The sequence below is a fragment of the Cucurbita pepo genome, chromosome LG13 (assembly GCF_002806865.2).
Source record: "Cucurbita pepo subsp. pepo cultivar mu-cu-16 chromosome LG13, ASM280686v2, whole genome shotgun sequence".
Classification (NCBI taxonomy): domain Eukaryota; kingdom Viridiplantae; phylum Streptophyta; class Magnoliopsida; order Cucurbitales; family Cucurbitaceae; genus Cucurbita; species Cucurbita pepo.
This window is the reverse complement of record NC_036650.1, coordinates 8,952,746-8,962,865: the sequence shown is the minus strand read 5'-3', so window position 1 is coordinate 8,962,865 and position 10,120 is coordinate 8,952,746. Positions and strand designations below refer to the sequence as shown.

Sequence of the window (10,120 nt, the reverse complement as noted above, 5' to 3'; positions counted from 1 at the left end):
GAAGAAGAAGAAGAAGAAGAACTCATGATATACCTAATTTATTTATTAGAAGCACAAAAGCAAGGACTTACCAGTACTGGCAGACCATTCCTCACTATGTATCGTTTGCTTTGAGAAATTGGCTGGATGAGGGAAAACAATAAATCTAATTAGATACATTCCACTCAATGATTTCCATGCATGTACAAAATGGAAAATTAAATTCTATCATAAAAAAAGAAAGAAATAACTATTACAAATTGTTGTTTCTCTCGAAGTCCAAGATCATCAAATAAGCACTGGACCTCTGGTTCACTTTCAGTCTACATAGACTCAAGAAAATAGTTCAGCTAATTCAAGTGCAGAAAATTTTGAGAAGATAAGCCCTAGTGAAGAAAAATGCTAGTCAAATTATTGTCAAGGAAGCTTGCCATTGTATTGGCTCCTTCATCCCAGATAAGTCCATTGTATGAGACGCTTCTTAGCTTTCCTCCAGCTCTTCCATCCGCTTCAAGCACCGTAACATTGAAGCCATGCGATTTCAATTTGTAGGCTGCAGCGAGCCCACTTAACCATGATACACACAAAATCAAAGTCAGCCTCACTGGAGGATACTGAGTTTACGCAGGACAAAGAAATGATCAAATTACTGAGAAACAATATTATTGAAAAAGAACAAAACAATGGAATCACGTGAGAGCTTTCAGGAATTTTTTGAAGCATTGATATTCCATCTCATTCCAGAACCTCTCTATTCCTAAAATTTCTTTGGTTTATGCGGATTCAGATATGTCATAGCAAAGGATCTAATTGCACAATTCTAAAGGATTTTAGCTTTGTCTTTGAACCTCCTCCTGTGAGCGCTTCAAGCAGCCACTCATCAATGCGTTTTGGTAAGCAAAGAGACAAGTCAAAAGAGATCAAAATAAAGAGCCACCCTTCAACTGTAAAAGGAAAGAACGCTAATGAAGAGATGATCACTCCATCTCGTCCCACAATTCTAAAGGATTTCAGCTTTGACTTTCCGAGTCAACACTTAGGTCCCCGCGGGATAATCCATTGAATGGTTTCTCACAGTCTCCAGTGGTGCATTACTTCTCTCAATTCATGCATCAGTACTCATGTATAGACCGATTTTCTTTTCACCCACAAAAGTACTGGCCAGATGAAAGAAAATTACATTTGAATTTGAAGCCATAACCAAAAACCAGAGCCAGTATTTTAAGTGAAAAATACTGATTTAAAAAAACCAAACAAAGACAAATAGACAACATTATAAACTTCCATCAAACTAAATCTTCATAAACATAAATGCAATTAAATTATCGAACTATCATTACCCAACTCACAAATTAGTACATAAACTTTATTTCAGTGCCTCATCACTAAGAACACCGCCCCATAAGCAGAAGCTAGAAAAAAGTAGGATATGGGAGATAACAACATACACACCTAACACCAGCGCCAACAACAGCCACCCTTTTTCTGGAGGCTACAAAATCGAAGAAGATGCAAAGAATTAAGCTATATCCAGCAAAATTTAGCTCAAAAAGGAAAGCATGATCTACATAGCTACAGAAACTGCTAACAAAACGTATTTACAAAACTTGTGAAAGATATTTTGAGGAGAAAAGGAAAATTGCTGCAGACTCGTATTGCAAGAAAGTTGCTGATAGTTACATTGTGAGGACTTCATAGTACAATCCAATTACAGAATGACGATAATTACAAAAATGATTAGTCTCTCGTTGATCAATGCAATCAAGTGAGGATGTGCTTAGCGAGAGAGAGAGAGAGAGACTTCGCTGGTCTTGTTTGGCTGGCGAGGCCATGTCTATGTAGCTTGGTTAAGCTGATGCTCTGTCAAAGTTCTTCAGAATCTCCATGTGAAACTTGGGAAACAAAATAAGAGATAAACTGTATAGTACACAGGAAATGCCGCCGGTTTTTCCGAATGGGCCATTGATATTAATGGATTATTGACGTCAATATTAATGGGCCATTGACGCAAAATAAATGGGATGGGCCTTTGACCTCAATATTAATGGAATGGGCCGAAGACGTCAATATTAATGGGCCGCTGTCGTCAATATTAATAGGCCATAGTCGTCAATATTAATGGGCCGTTTGACTTAATATTAATGGGCCGTTGACGTAAGTATCATTGGGATGGGCCGTTGAAGTCAACATTAAAGGGCCGTTCACCTCAATATCGATAGGCCGTTAATGTCATTTTAATGGGCCTTTGACGTCAATATAATTGGGATGGGCCGTTGACGTTAATATTAATGAAATGGGCCGAAGACGCCAAATCAATGGGCCACTGTCGTCAATATTAATAGGCCGTTGTCGTCATTATTAATGGGCCGTTAATCAATATTAATGGGCCGTTGACGTCAATATAATTGGGATGGGCCGTTCACGTAAATATTAATGGAATGGGCCGCATACGTCAATATTAATGGGCCCTTGACCTCAATATCAATGGGCCGTTAATGTCAATTTTAATGGGCCTTCGACGTCAATATAATTGGAATGGGCCGTTGACGTCAATATTAATGGAATGGGCCGAAGACGTCAATATTAATCGGCCATAGACGTCAATGTTAATGGGCCGTTGACAACAATATATATCGGCCGTTGACGTCAAATGGGCCTTTGACTAATTTGGATGGGCCGTTGACATCAATATTAATCGAATGGGCTGAAGACGTCAATATAAATGGGCCGTAAACGTCAATTTTAATGGGCCTTTAACGTCAATATTAATGTAATGGGCCGAAGACGATTACTCGGCCATTGACGTCAATATTAATGGGCCATTGTAAATAATAATGGGCCGTTGATGTCAATTTAAATGGGCCTTGACTAATTGGGATAGGCCGTTGACGTCATTATAAATGGAATGGGCCGAAGTCATTATAAATGGAATGGGCCGAAGACGTCGATATTAATGGGCCGTTGACGTCAATATTAATGGGCCGTTTACGTCAATATTAATGGTCCATTGACGTCAATATTAATGGGCCATATGACTTGGGCTCAGTTCCAAATGTAGCAGCTTATTGGGCCGTAAAATTGGGCTCAGTTCCGAATGTAGCTGATCATTGGGCCGGACATGGCGCTGAGTCCAGAAAATCCAGTTGGGCCGAATGACTTGGGCTCAATATTAATGGACCGTTGACGTCAATATTAATGGGGCCATTGATGTCAATATTAATGGGCCATATGACTTGGGCTCAGTTCCAAAATGTAGCAGCTTGTTGGGCCGGACATAGCGCTGAGTCCAGAAGATGCAGTTGGGCCGTATGACGTGGGCTCAGTTCCGAATGTAGCAGCTTGTTGGGCCGAACATAACGCTGAGTCCATAAGATGTAGTTGGGCCGTTATGACTTGTGCAGTCCCTCCTTCTACCGATCTGGTATTCACCGTTCGGATTCTGACTTTACAAGAAAGAAAGGACTGATCGAGAAGTAGAAGCTTCATCTCAATTTCATCTCTCAAAGATACTCCTCCTGCAGCTGCTACAGCCACCGTTCGACTTCAGCTACGAGCTTCAATTACCCGACCATGGCCACGGTTGAAGTTCTCGTGGCACAAATCCAAGGCTTGTCGAGTACTGCCGGTGATATTTCACGCCTCCACACTCTTCTCAAGCAATCAGAAGAACTACTTCACGCCGACACCGCTCGTTTACCTTCCGCATTGGCTCAACTTGATGCTTCCGAACATTCTTTAGGATATCTTTTCATTCTGTAAGTTTTTCTTCTCTGAATTATTCTATCTGGGTGTTTTAATTAGGGCCCGCCTTCTTTATGTTACACTTATTTTGAGGATTCATTCCTATCAGTGAGAGCTCTTGTGAAACCGTCATTTCTTTTGGTACAAGTTCCAAGGGACGAAGTCCAAGATTGGTGTTCTTTATTGAGGACTCTACGAAGGGACAACACCCATCTTGTATACGACGTCTAACTATTCTAGTTATTTGAAACTGCCTTACTTTGATTTCGAGTGTGTGATTTGAGGCGAAATGTATGCAAAGGAGATTGATTCATACTGTTTTCTTTCAATATTTTGGCAGTGAGGCATGCACATCTGTACCAATTTCACAAGACCAATCCTGTTCAATTATTCTGACTATTTCAAGATTTATCTCTTCTTGCAACCAGGAGCAGATTCGTTTAGCACCTGAAAAATGTAAATCATCGTGCAAATTGACCTTATTCTTAACATATGTGATTACTGCTGTCTGGAATTTTGACATCTATTATCACCATATGGTGATCGTGCAGTCGCCTCTGTTTGCAAGAGGTTCAAAGATCAAGTTATGCTTGAGGCTCCAATTAGAGGGGTAGCTCCACTTCATACTGCCATTAGAAAACTCCAGACCTCTTCAGAACATTTAACCAGTTTACATCCGGATTTTCTTCTTCTCTGCTTATTAGCCAAGTGCTATAAAACTGGCAGATCCATACTGGATAATGATATTCTCGAGGTTGATCAACCAAGAGACCTGTTTCTTTATTGTTATTACGGGTGAGTTGCTTTTCTTCTTCAAACTCTCAACCGTTATATTATATGTTAATTTTTGCAAATGCTATATTTTCTTTCTTAACCCCCAACCCCCCTCATGTATGTTGATTTCCTTCTATTTTCATCGTTAAGAATTTTACAATGCATCGAAAATATGGTAAGTCCTCAAAGGCCTTGTCAATGCTTTCAGCTGGAGTTTGTTTGCTTTTCTAGCAAGAACTATGATGTTAAGAAATTTTATGTTGCATGCGAGTCATATTATGTAGTAAATCTAGATCTTTTTTTTTTTTTTTTTAAGGCTAAATGAGTTAGTATCATTTGTACCCTTTGTTGTATTCTTTCTTTTGTTGTAGACTTGCAGTAGTCTCATGCGGGTTTGATGTAGTTGCACAGTTTATGTGCAACTTGACTAATTTTAGAGGACAACCTTTCGACCTTGCAACATTGGTGTCTTGAAACTTGTAAGATACATAATAGGTGGCACTATAGTTTGACCCCATAACCACAAAGGCTTCTCGGTCTATAGCTTATTCTTTTGACCATTCAGCTATCTAACGGTTTCTGTGTGTGTAGGGAATGTTGAATTCCCCATTTATTTCTTGGATGAGATAAGGAGTATGGTGTTTAGTTTCAAGGGGGAAGGCCTTCAAGATACTAATAAGGAAGACTTGGTCAAGGTTTCTGATGAACTTTACATTAGTGTTTTTAGTGGTGCGACTATGAATAAGACCTACATCTATTTTCTTTTTAAGAAGGACAATACATGATAGTGAAAGACTCAAGACCCATCAGCTTGGTAACTAACTTATATAAAATTAATGCTAAAGTCTAGGCTGATGAGGTAGTGGTCTCCTCACTATTTTCAGTTTCTGGGTTTTTTTTTTTCTTTTTTTCTTTCTTTCTTTCTTTTTTTATTTTTTTTATTTTTTTTTATTTTATTTTGTTTTTTTTGTTTTTTGTTTTTTTGTTTTGTTTTTTTTTTTTCTGTTGGGAGATGGATTCTTGATGAAGCCATTGTTGCTTACGAAGCAATTTAAGATTATATGGAGTTGGACTTGTAGGAAGGAAGGGGCTGTCTTTATGATCCTTATCTGCAACTAACTTCCATCATAGATTCTCTTAGTGGTTAGCAAGCCAAAGGTTAAAAGCTTTGCTACTAAAAGAATTAGGTAGGGTGATCCTCTGTCATTGTTATTGGGAGGCTTTTTTGTTAACCTTTGGTGTGGTGGGGATAAGTCATGTTCCCTCTCCTTTTGTATGCTTCTTTTCACTAATACAAAATTTTATGTTTCTCATATAAAAAAGAAATCCCCAGTCTCTGTGCCTCTTTCTCATGGTGGATGACATTTTTGACAGGATCTAGAGAGATAGATAGGTACTTCGTTGACCAGAGAGGGAGGGGATCTTTTTTAGAGTGTGATGGAGTATTAGGAGGTGAATGGTTGGGCTATTTCAATGCTTACCTTTGTGCCTTTATGTCTTTTTCTTTTTTTTTATTTTGTAATCATCATTTATCTTTTATTTTTAACAACTAGAGTCCGTTTGTCTAATGTTTATTTTGCTTTGATTGGTCCCTTTTGTTTCAGTCATTTACTTTTTGTTTAGCTTGTTACTTGTACCTCCATTCCTTTTTAATGAAGGTTTGGGTTCTCATAAAAAATAGGATAAAATAAGGCTTCTCGAGACTTCATTTATAAAACCATTTAACTGTCTTATAAAAGACATTTATTTAATTGGTAAGCAACAAACCATGTTGAGTCAAGCTCGTTGTAAGTTGTGACAAATCTATCATCTCCTGATTGACATTCTCCTTTTAATAACATGCGATACATAATTTCATTTTATGAGATCATTCATGCGCTGATATTCAATTTTGTCTTTCTTTGTAAATAGGGATTTTCTGATAATATTTTTCTGTGTGTCAGGGGGATGATATGCATAGGACTAAAGCTATTTCACAAAGCGCTTGAGCTTCTTCATAATGTGCACCATCTAATTGGAACTCCTTCCTTATTATTGATTTGCATTTATTTAACATGCTTCTAGATGATCTGACAGCCACTACCCGTATTTTTTTTACAGGTTGTGACTGCTCCAATGCCATCATTGAATGCTATTGCTGTTGAGGCATACAAAAAATATATTTTACTCTCGCTCATTTATAATGGACAAGTATGGGGTTCTTTCTATCTGCTTTAGCATTAACAAATATTCTTATATCCTTTCTTAGTTGCTCTACTGTCTCTGTATATGTCACATTTCTGTTGGTAACTATGAAAATACGAGATGTTCCACCATGACCACAATTAATTATGCACTCAACAAGGGATGTAAATTGTTTGGTCATTGTTAGATTTTGACTAATGGAGCAAATAATCTTTAATATTTGTAATATAGAATTTTAAACATAACAATACTTAGCAGCATAAATGGGCTTAGTTACTTTTAGCTTTTAGTCACTTAGTAACTTTATATGTTCCTGTGATGTAAAGGAGACTAATATGGCTATACATGAATCTGGTGGCAGTTTTCATCCAGTCTCCCAAAGTACACTTCCTCAGTAGCACAGAGAAATTTAAAAAACTTCTGTCAGGTACTATAAATTCAAAGTGAAGACATTCTCTTTGTTCATGGACGGATTAAGTAATTTTTTACGTGAATATCACTTCTTTAATGTTGATTTCAACAAAATGTGAATGTTCCTCATTTTGGATGTGTTGTAATCAATGATCACTTTCGTGTTTAGTTGTCAAATTTATAAGCAAATTTGCTTGAAATTAGAAATTTTCTTCTAGGATGACTGGATAAATATTCCATATGGTAGTTTTCCTTATTCAGTGGTGGGTACCTTGAACGATGCAATTCGCTATTATAATCCTGAAAAAATGACTATCAAGCACTAGATTGATGCTATCTAAATTATATTTAGGTAGAGCACAATCCTGTTCTGATTGATCTTAGCAGCATTTTCTGGAGAACGTATATATATATATATATATATTGCTTTAGAGGGAATGGTTTGGTGCTTGGTCTATTTCGGTATATTTTTGCAATCAAATTTACTGATGAGTTCCAAAATGTCAAAATTTACTGCATGCATACATTTGGGTTGAAAGAAATGTACGACCAGTTCCAGTTGTCATCTGTGTACTTGTATCTCCCTTCCCCCATCTCATTCCTTCCCTCTCTGTGATGTGTTATGCTGTTTTTATTTATTGTCTGTTTCTTCTTTTACAGCCCTACATTGAATTGGCAAATAGTTATGGCACAGGAAATGTTGACGAATTAGACACTGTTTTTCAAACAAACAGGGAGAAATTTGAAAGTGTAAGAATTATCTCACTATGTTATCACTTCAGATGGTCTAGTTACATTACATGGTATGTGCATGCAGTGAAGAGACCTTGGTTAGTTAGATATTGGCTTGTCGATCTATCACCTAAATGCTTCTGTGTTTTTGATGAGTTATGGATTGTGTTATTCCAGGACAACAATCTTGGACTCGTAAAGCAGGCTGTATCTTCTTTGTACAAGCGCAACATTCAGAGATTGACGCAGACGTACTTGACCCTCTCACTTCAAGATATAGCAAATACTGTTAAACTCAACAGTCCTAAGGAAGCTGAAATGCATGTGCTACAAATGGTAACTTCAGAATCGCAGGATTATTCTATTAATCAGCATCCATCTCTAGTAATATCAGTTTTTGGTACAATTTTAGATCCAGGACGGTGAGATTTTTGCAACGATTAATCAGAAGGATGGAATGGTCAGATTTCTAGAGGATTCCGAACAGTACAAATCCTGCAAGATGATTGAGAATATTGACTCGTCGATTCAGAGGTATGATGTTTGGAATTGAATGAGAAAACAAACATTAATAAATATATTGAATGATATCATGATAATGCGTCCTGTTGATTGGAATTTTCTTTTCATAAAAAAAATCATCATATGTTGTAGAGCTTTATAGCAGCATAAGCAGCGCTGGCTGAATTGCCACATACATCACAATTATGACTGAACTGACTTATGATATTGTAATATGTACTCGGTTTAGGTTTGAGCATACTTCATTGTTCTTTTCCCCTCTCTTCCTCTGTTCATCACAGGATAATGACACTTGCTAAGAAATTAACTGCTATGGATGAAAATATATCATCTGATCCTCTGTATCTAGCAAAGGTGAGCATCTCTAAATCAAAGTTTCATTTTGAATTGTAAAGTGCACTAAAAAAATTGTTGTTTTCAGGCTGGAAGAGAGAGGCAGAGATTCGATTACGATGACTTTGATTCTGTTCCTCAAAAATTTAATATGTGACTGGAGCTATGCAAAGTCACTTTGTATCTTTTTCCTTCCGCCCGATTTAGTTCAAAGAGACAAAGCTTGTCAAGGTCATTTGCTCCTTGTGAGTAGTGTGTATGTAATCCCATTCTCTTACCTCAAAAACTAATTTTGTGTTTGCTTTTGTGAAGTCTCTATCCCATGTAATATTCCGCAACATTGGTCAAATCCTGTAACGGTATATTGAACGGGACATGGATAAGGCTTCTTAAAGATCTAGTTTTGTTAGTTTCATTCATGATATTTAAAAAAAAAAAAAAAAAGTGTTAATTTCAAGCAATTTTGGATTTTGAAACTCACCCTGTAACGGTATATTGAACCAACCATTAAATGTATCTACCTACCATCACTTGCTACTTCTAAATGTGAATGTCCCGTTTCTTTTGGCATGTCAAACTTCGGGACACATGTATTATCAGTGAATTTAAACATGTCAACGTGAGAATGCACCTATTGAAGAGAAAATAACATCAATAGAAATTGACGGTAGAGTAAACCTATTGCGACCCTTTCAACATTGAATCATGATTCGTAGAAGATGAGATAAGATGTTTTTTTTTCTTTTTAAGAGCTCCAAGAGTAAATCCTTTATTCCAAGAACAAATGCATATGTTTTTTCTTTTTTAGAGCAAGAACACATGCCCAATGATATGTTTTTTCTTTTTTAGAGCTCTAAGAGTAAATCCTTTATTCCAAGATTGAATCTAAATCGAAAGAAATCAATGCATACACTGACACACAATCTGCCTTATTCGCTACACTGACACACTTATCGAAAGTATACACTGACACACAAACACAATCTGCCTTATTCTGAATCGAAAGTAATGATGACACACAATTTGCCTTATCGAAAGTATACACTGACACACAATCTGCCTTATTCTGAATCGAAAGTAATGAAGGCATACATACATTTACCCACAATCAAATCAAAGATGAGTTACAAAGACACATACATTTACCCACAATCAAATCAAAGATGAGTTACAAAGACACATACAAAGACACATACATTTACCCACAGTCAAATCAAAGATGAGTTACAAAGACTAAAGAAAAGATTGTATCAAATCAAAGATGAGTTACAAAGACTAAAGAAAAGATTATAATCAATGATTTTATGAAGTTATATTTAGAGGGTTTCAAACCACTCTCTTCACTGATTTTCTGAAGACTAAAGAAAAGATTGCATAATCAATGGTTTTCTGAAGTTATATTCAGAGGGTTTCAAACCACTTTCTTCACTGATTTTCTGAAATT

At 36.7% G+C, this 10,120-nt stretch overlaps 2 protein-coding genes across 5 annotated transcripts in view; one reads left to right on the top strand and one right to left on the bottom strand.

Moving 5' to 3' along the window:
* LOC111809229 (protoporphyrinogen oxidase, chloroplastic/mitochondrial) overlaps positions 1-1,908 on the bottom strand; it is an 8,830-nt gene extending 6,922 nt beyond the window's left edge. For 3 of the 4 annotated variants that reach the window (XR_002817191.1, XM_023695632.1, XM_023695631.1), the window contains exons 1-5: positions 1,781-1,908; positions 1,432-1,471; positions 411-546; positions 237-302; positions 72-122 (exon numbers count right to left, since the gene is read on the bottom strand). Coding sequence is in view for 3 of the 4 variants with exons in the window: in XM_023695632.1 (XP_023551400.1) it covers positions 72-122; positions 237-302; positions 411-546; positions 1,432-1,471; positions 1,781-1,811 (324 nt within the window). In the remaining variant the exon portion in view is untranslated. The other variant, XM_023695633.1, reaches the window with a different exon arrangement.
* A 1,511-nt stretch (positions 1,909-3,419) lies between these two features.
* Positions 3,420-9,091, top strand: LOC111809364 (COP9 signalosome complex subunit 3-like). Its single transcript, XM_023695810.1, has 11 exons — positions 3,420-3,734; positions 4,061-4,176; positions 4,272-4,515; positions 6,438-6,495; positions 6,595-6,684; positions 7,040-7,105; positions 7,750-7,839; positions 7,999-8,157; positions 8,234-8,355; positions 8,625-8,697; positions 8,765-9,091. Exons 1-11 carry the CDS (start codon positions 3,550-3,552, stop codon positions 8,831-8,833), a joined length of 1,272 nt encoding a protein of 423 aa, XP_023551578.1. The 5' UTR covers positions 3,420-3,549; the 3' UTR covers positions 8,834-9,091.
* The last annotated feature ends 1,029 nt before the right edge of the window (positions 9,092-10,120 follow it).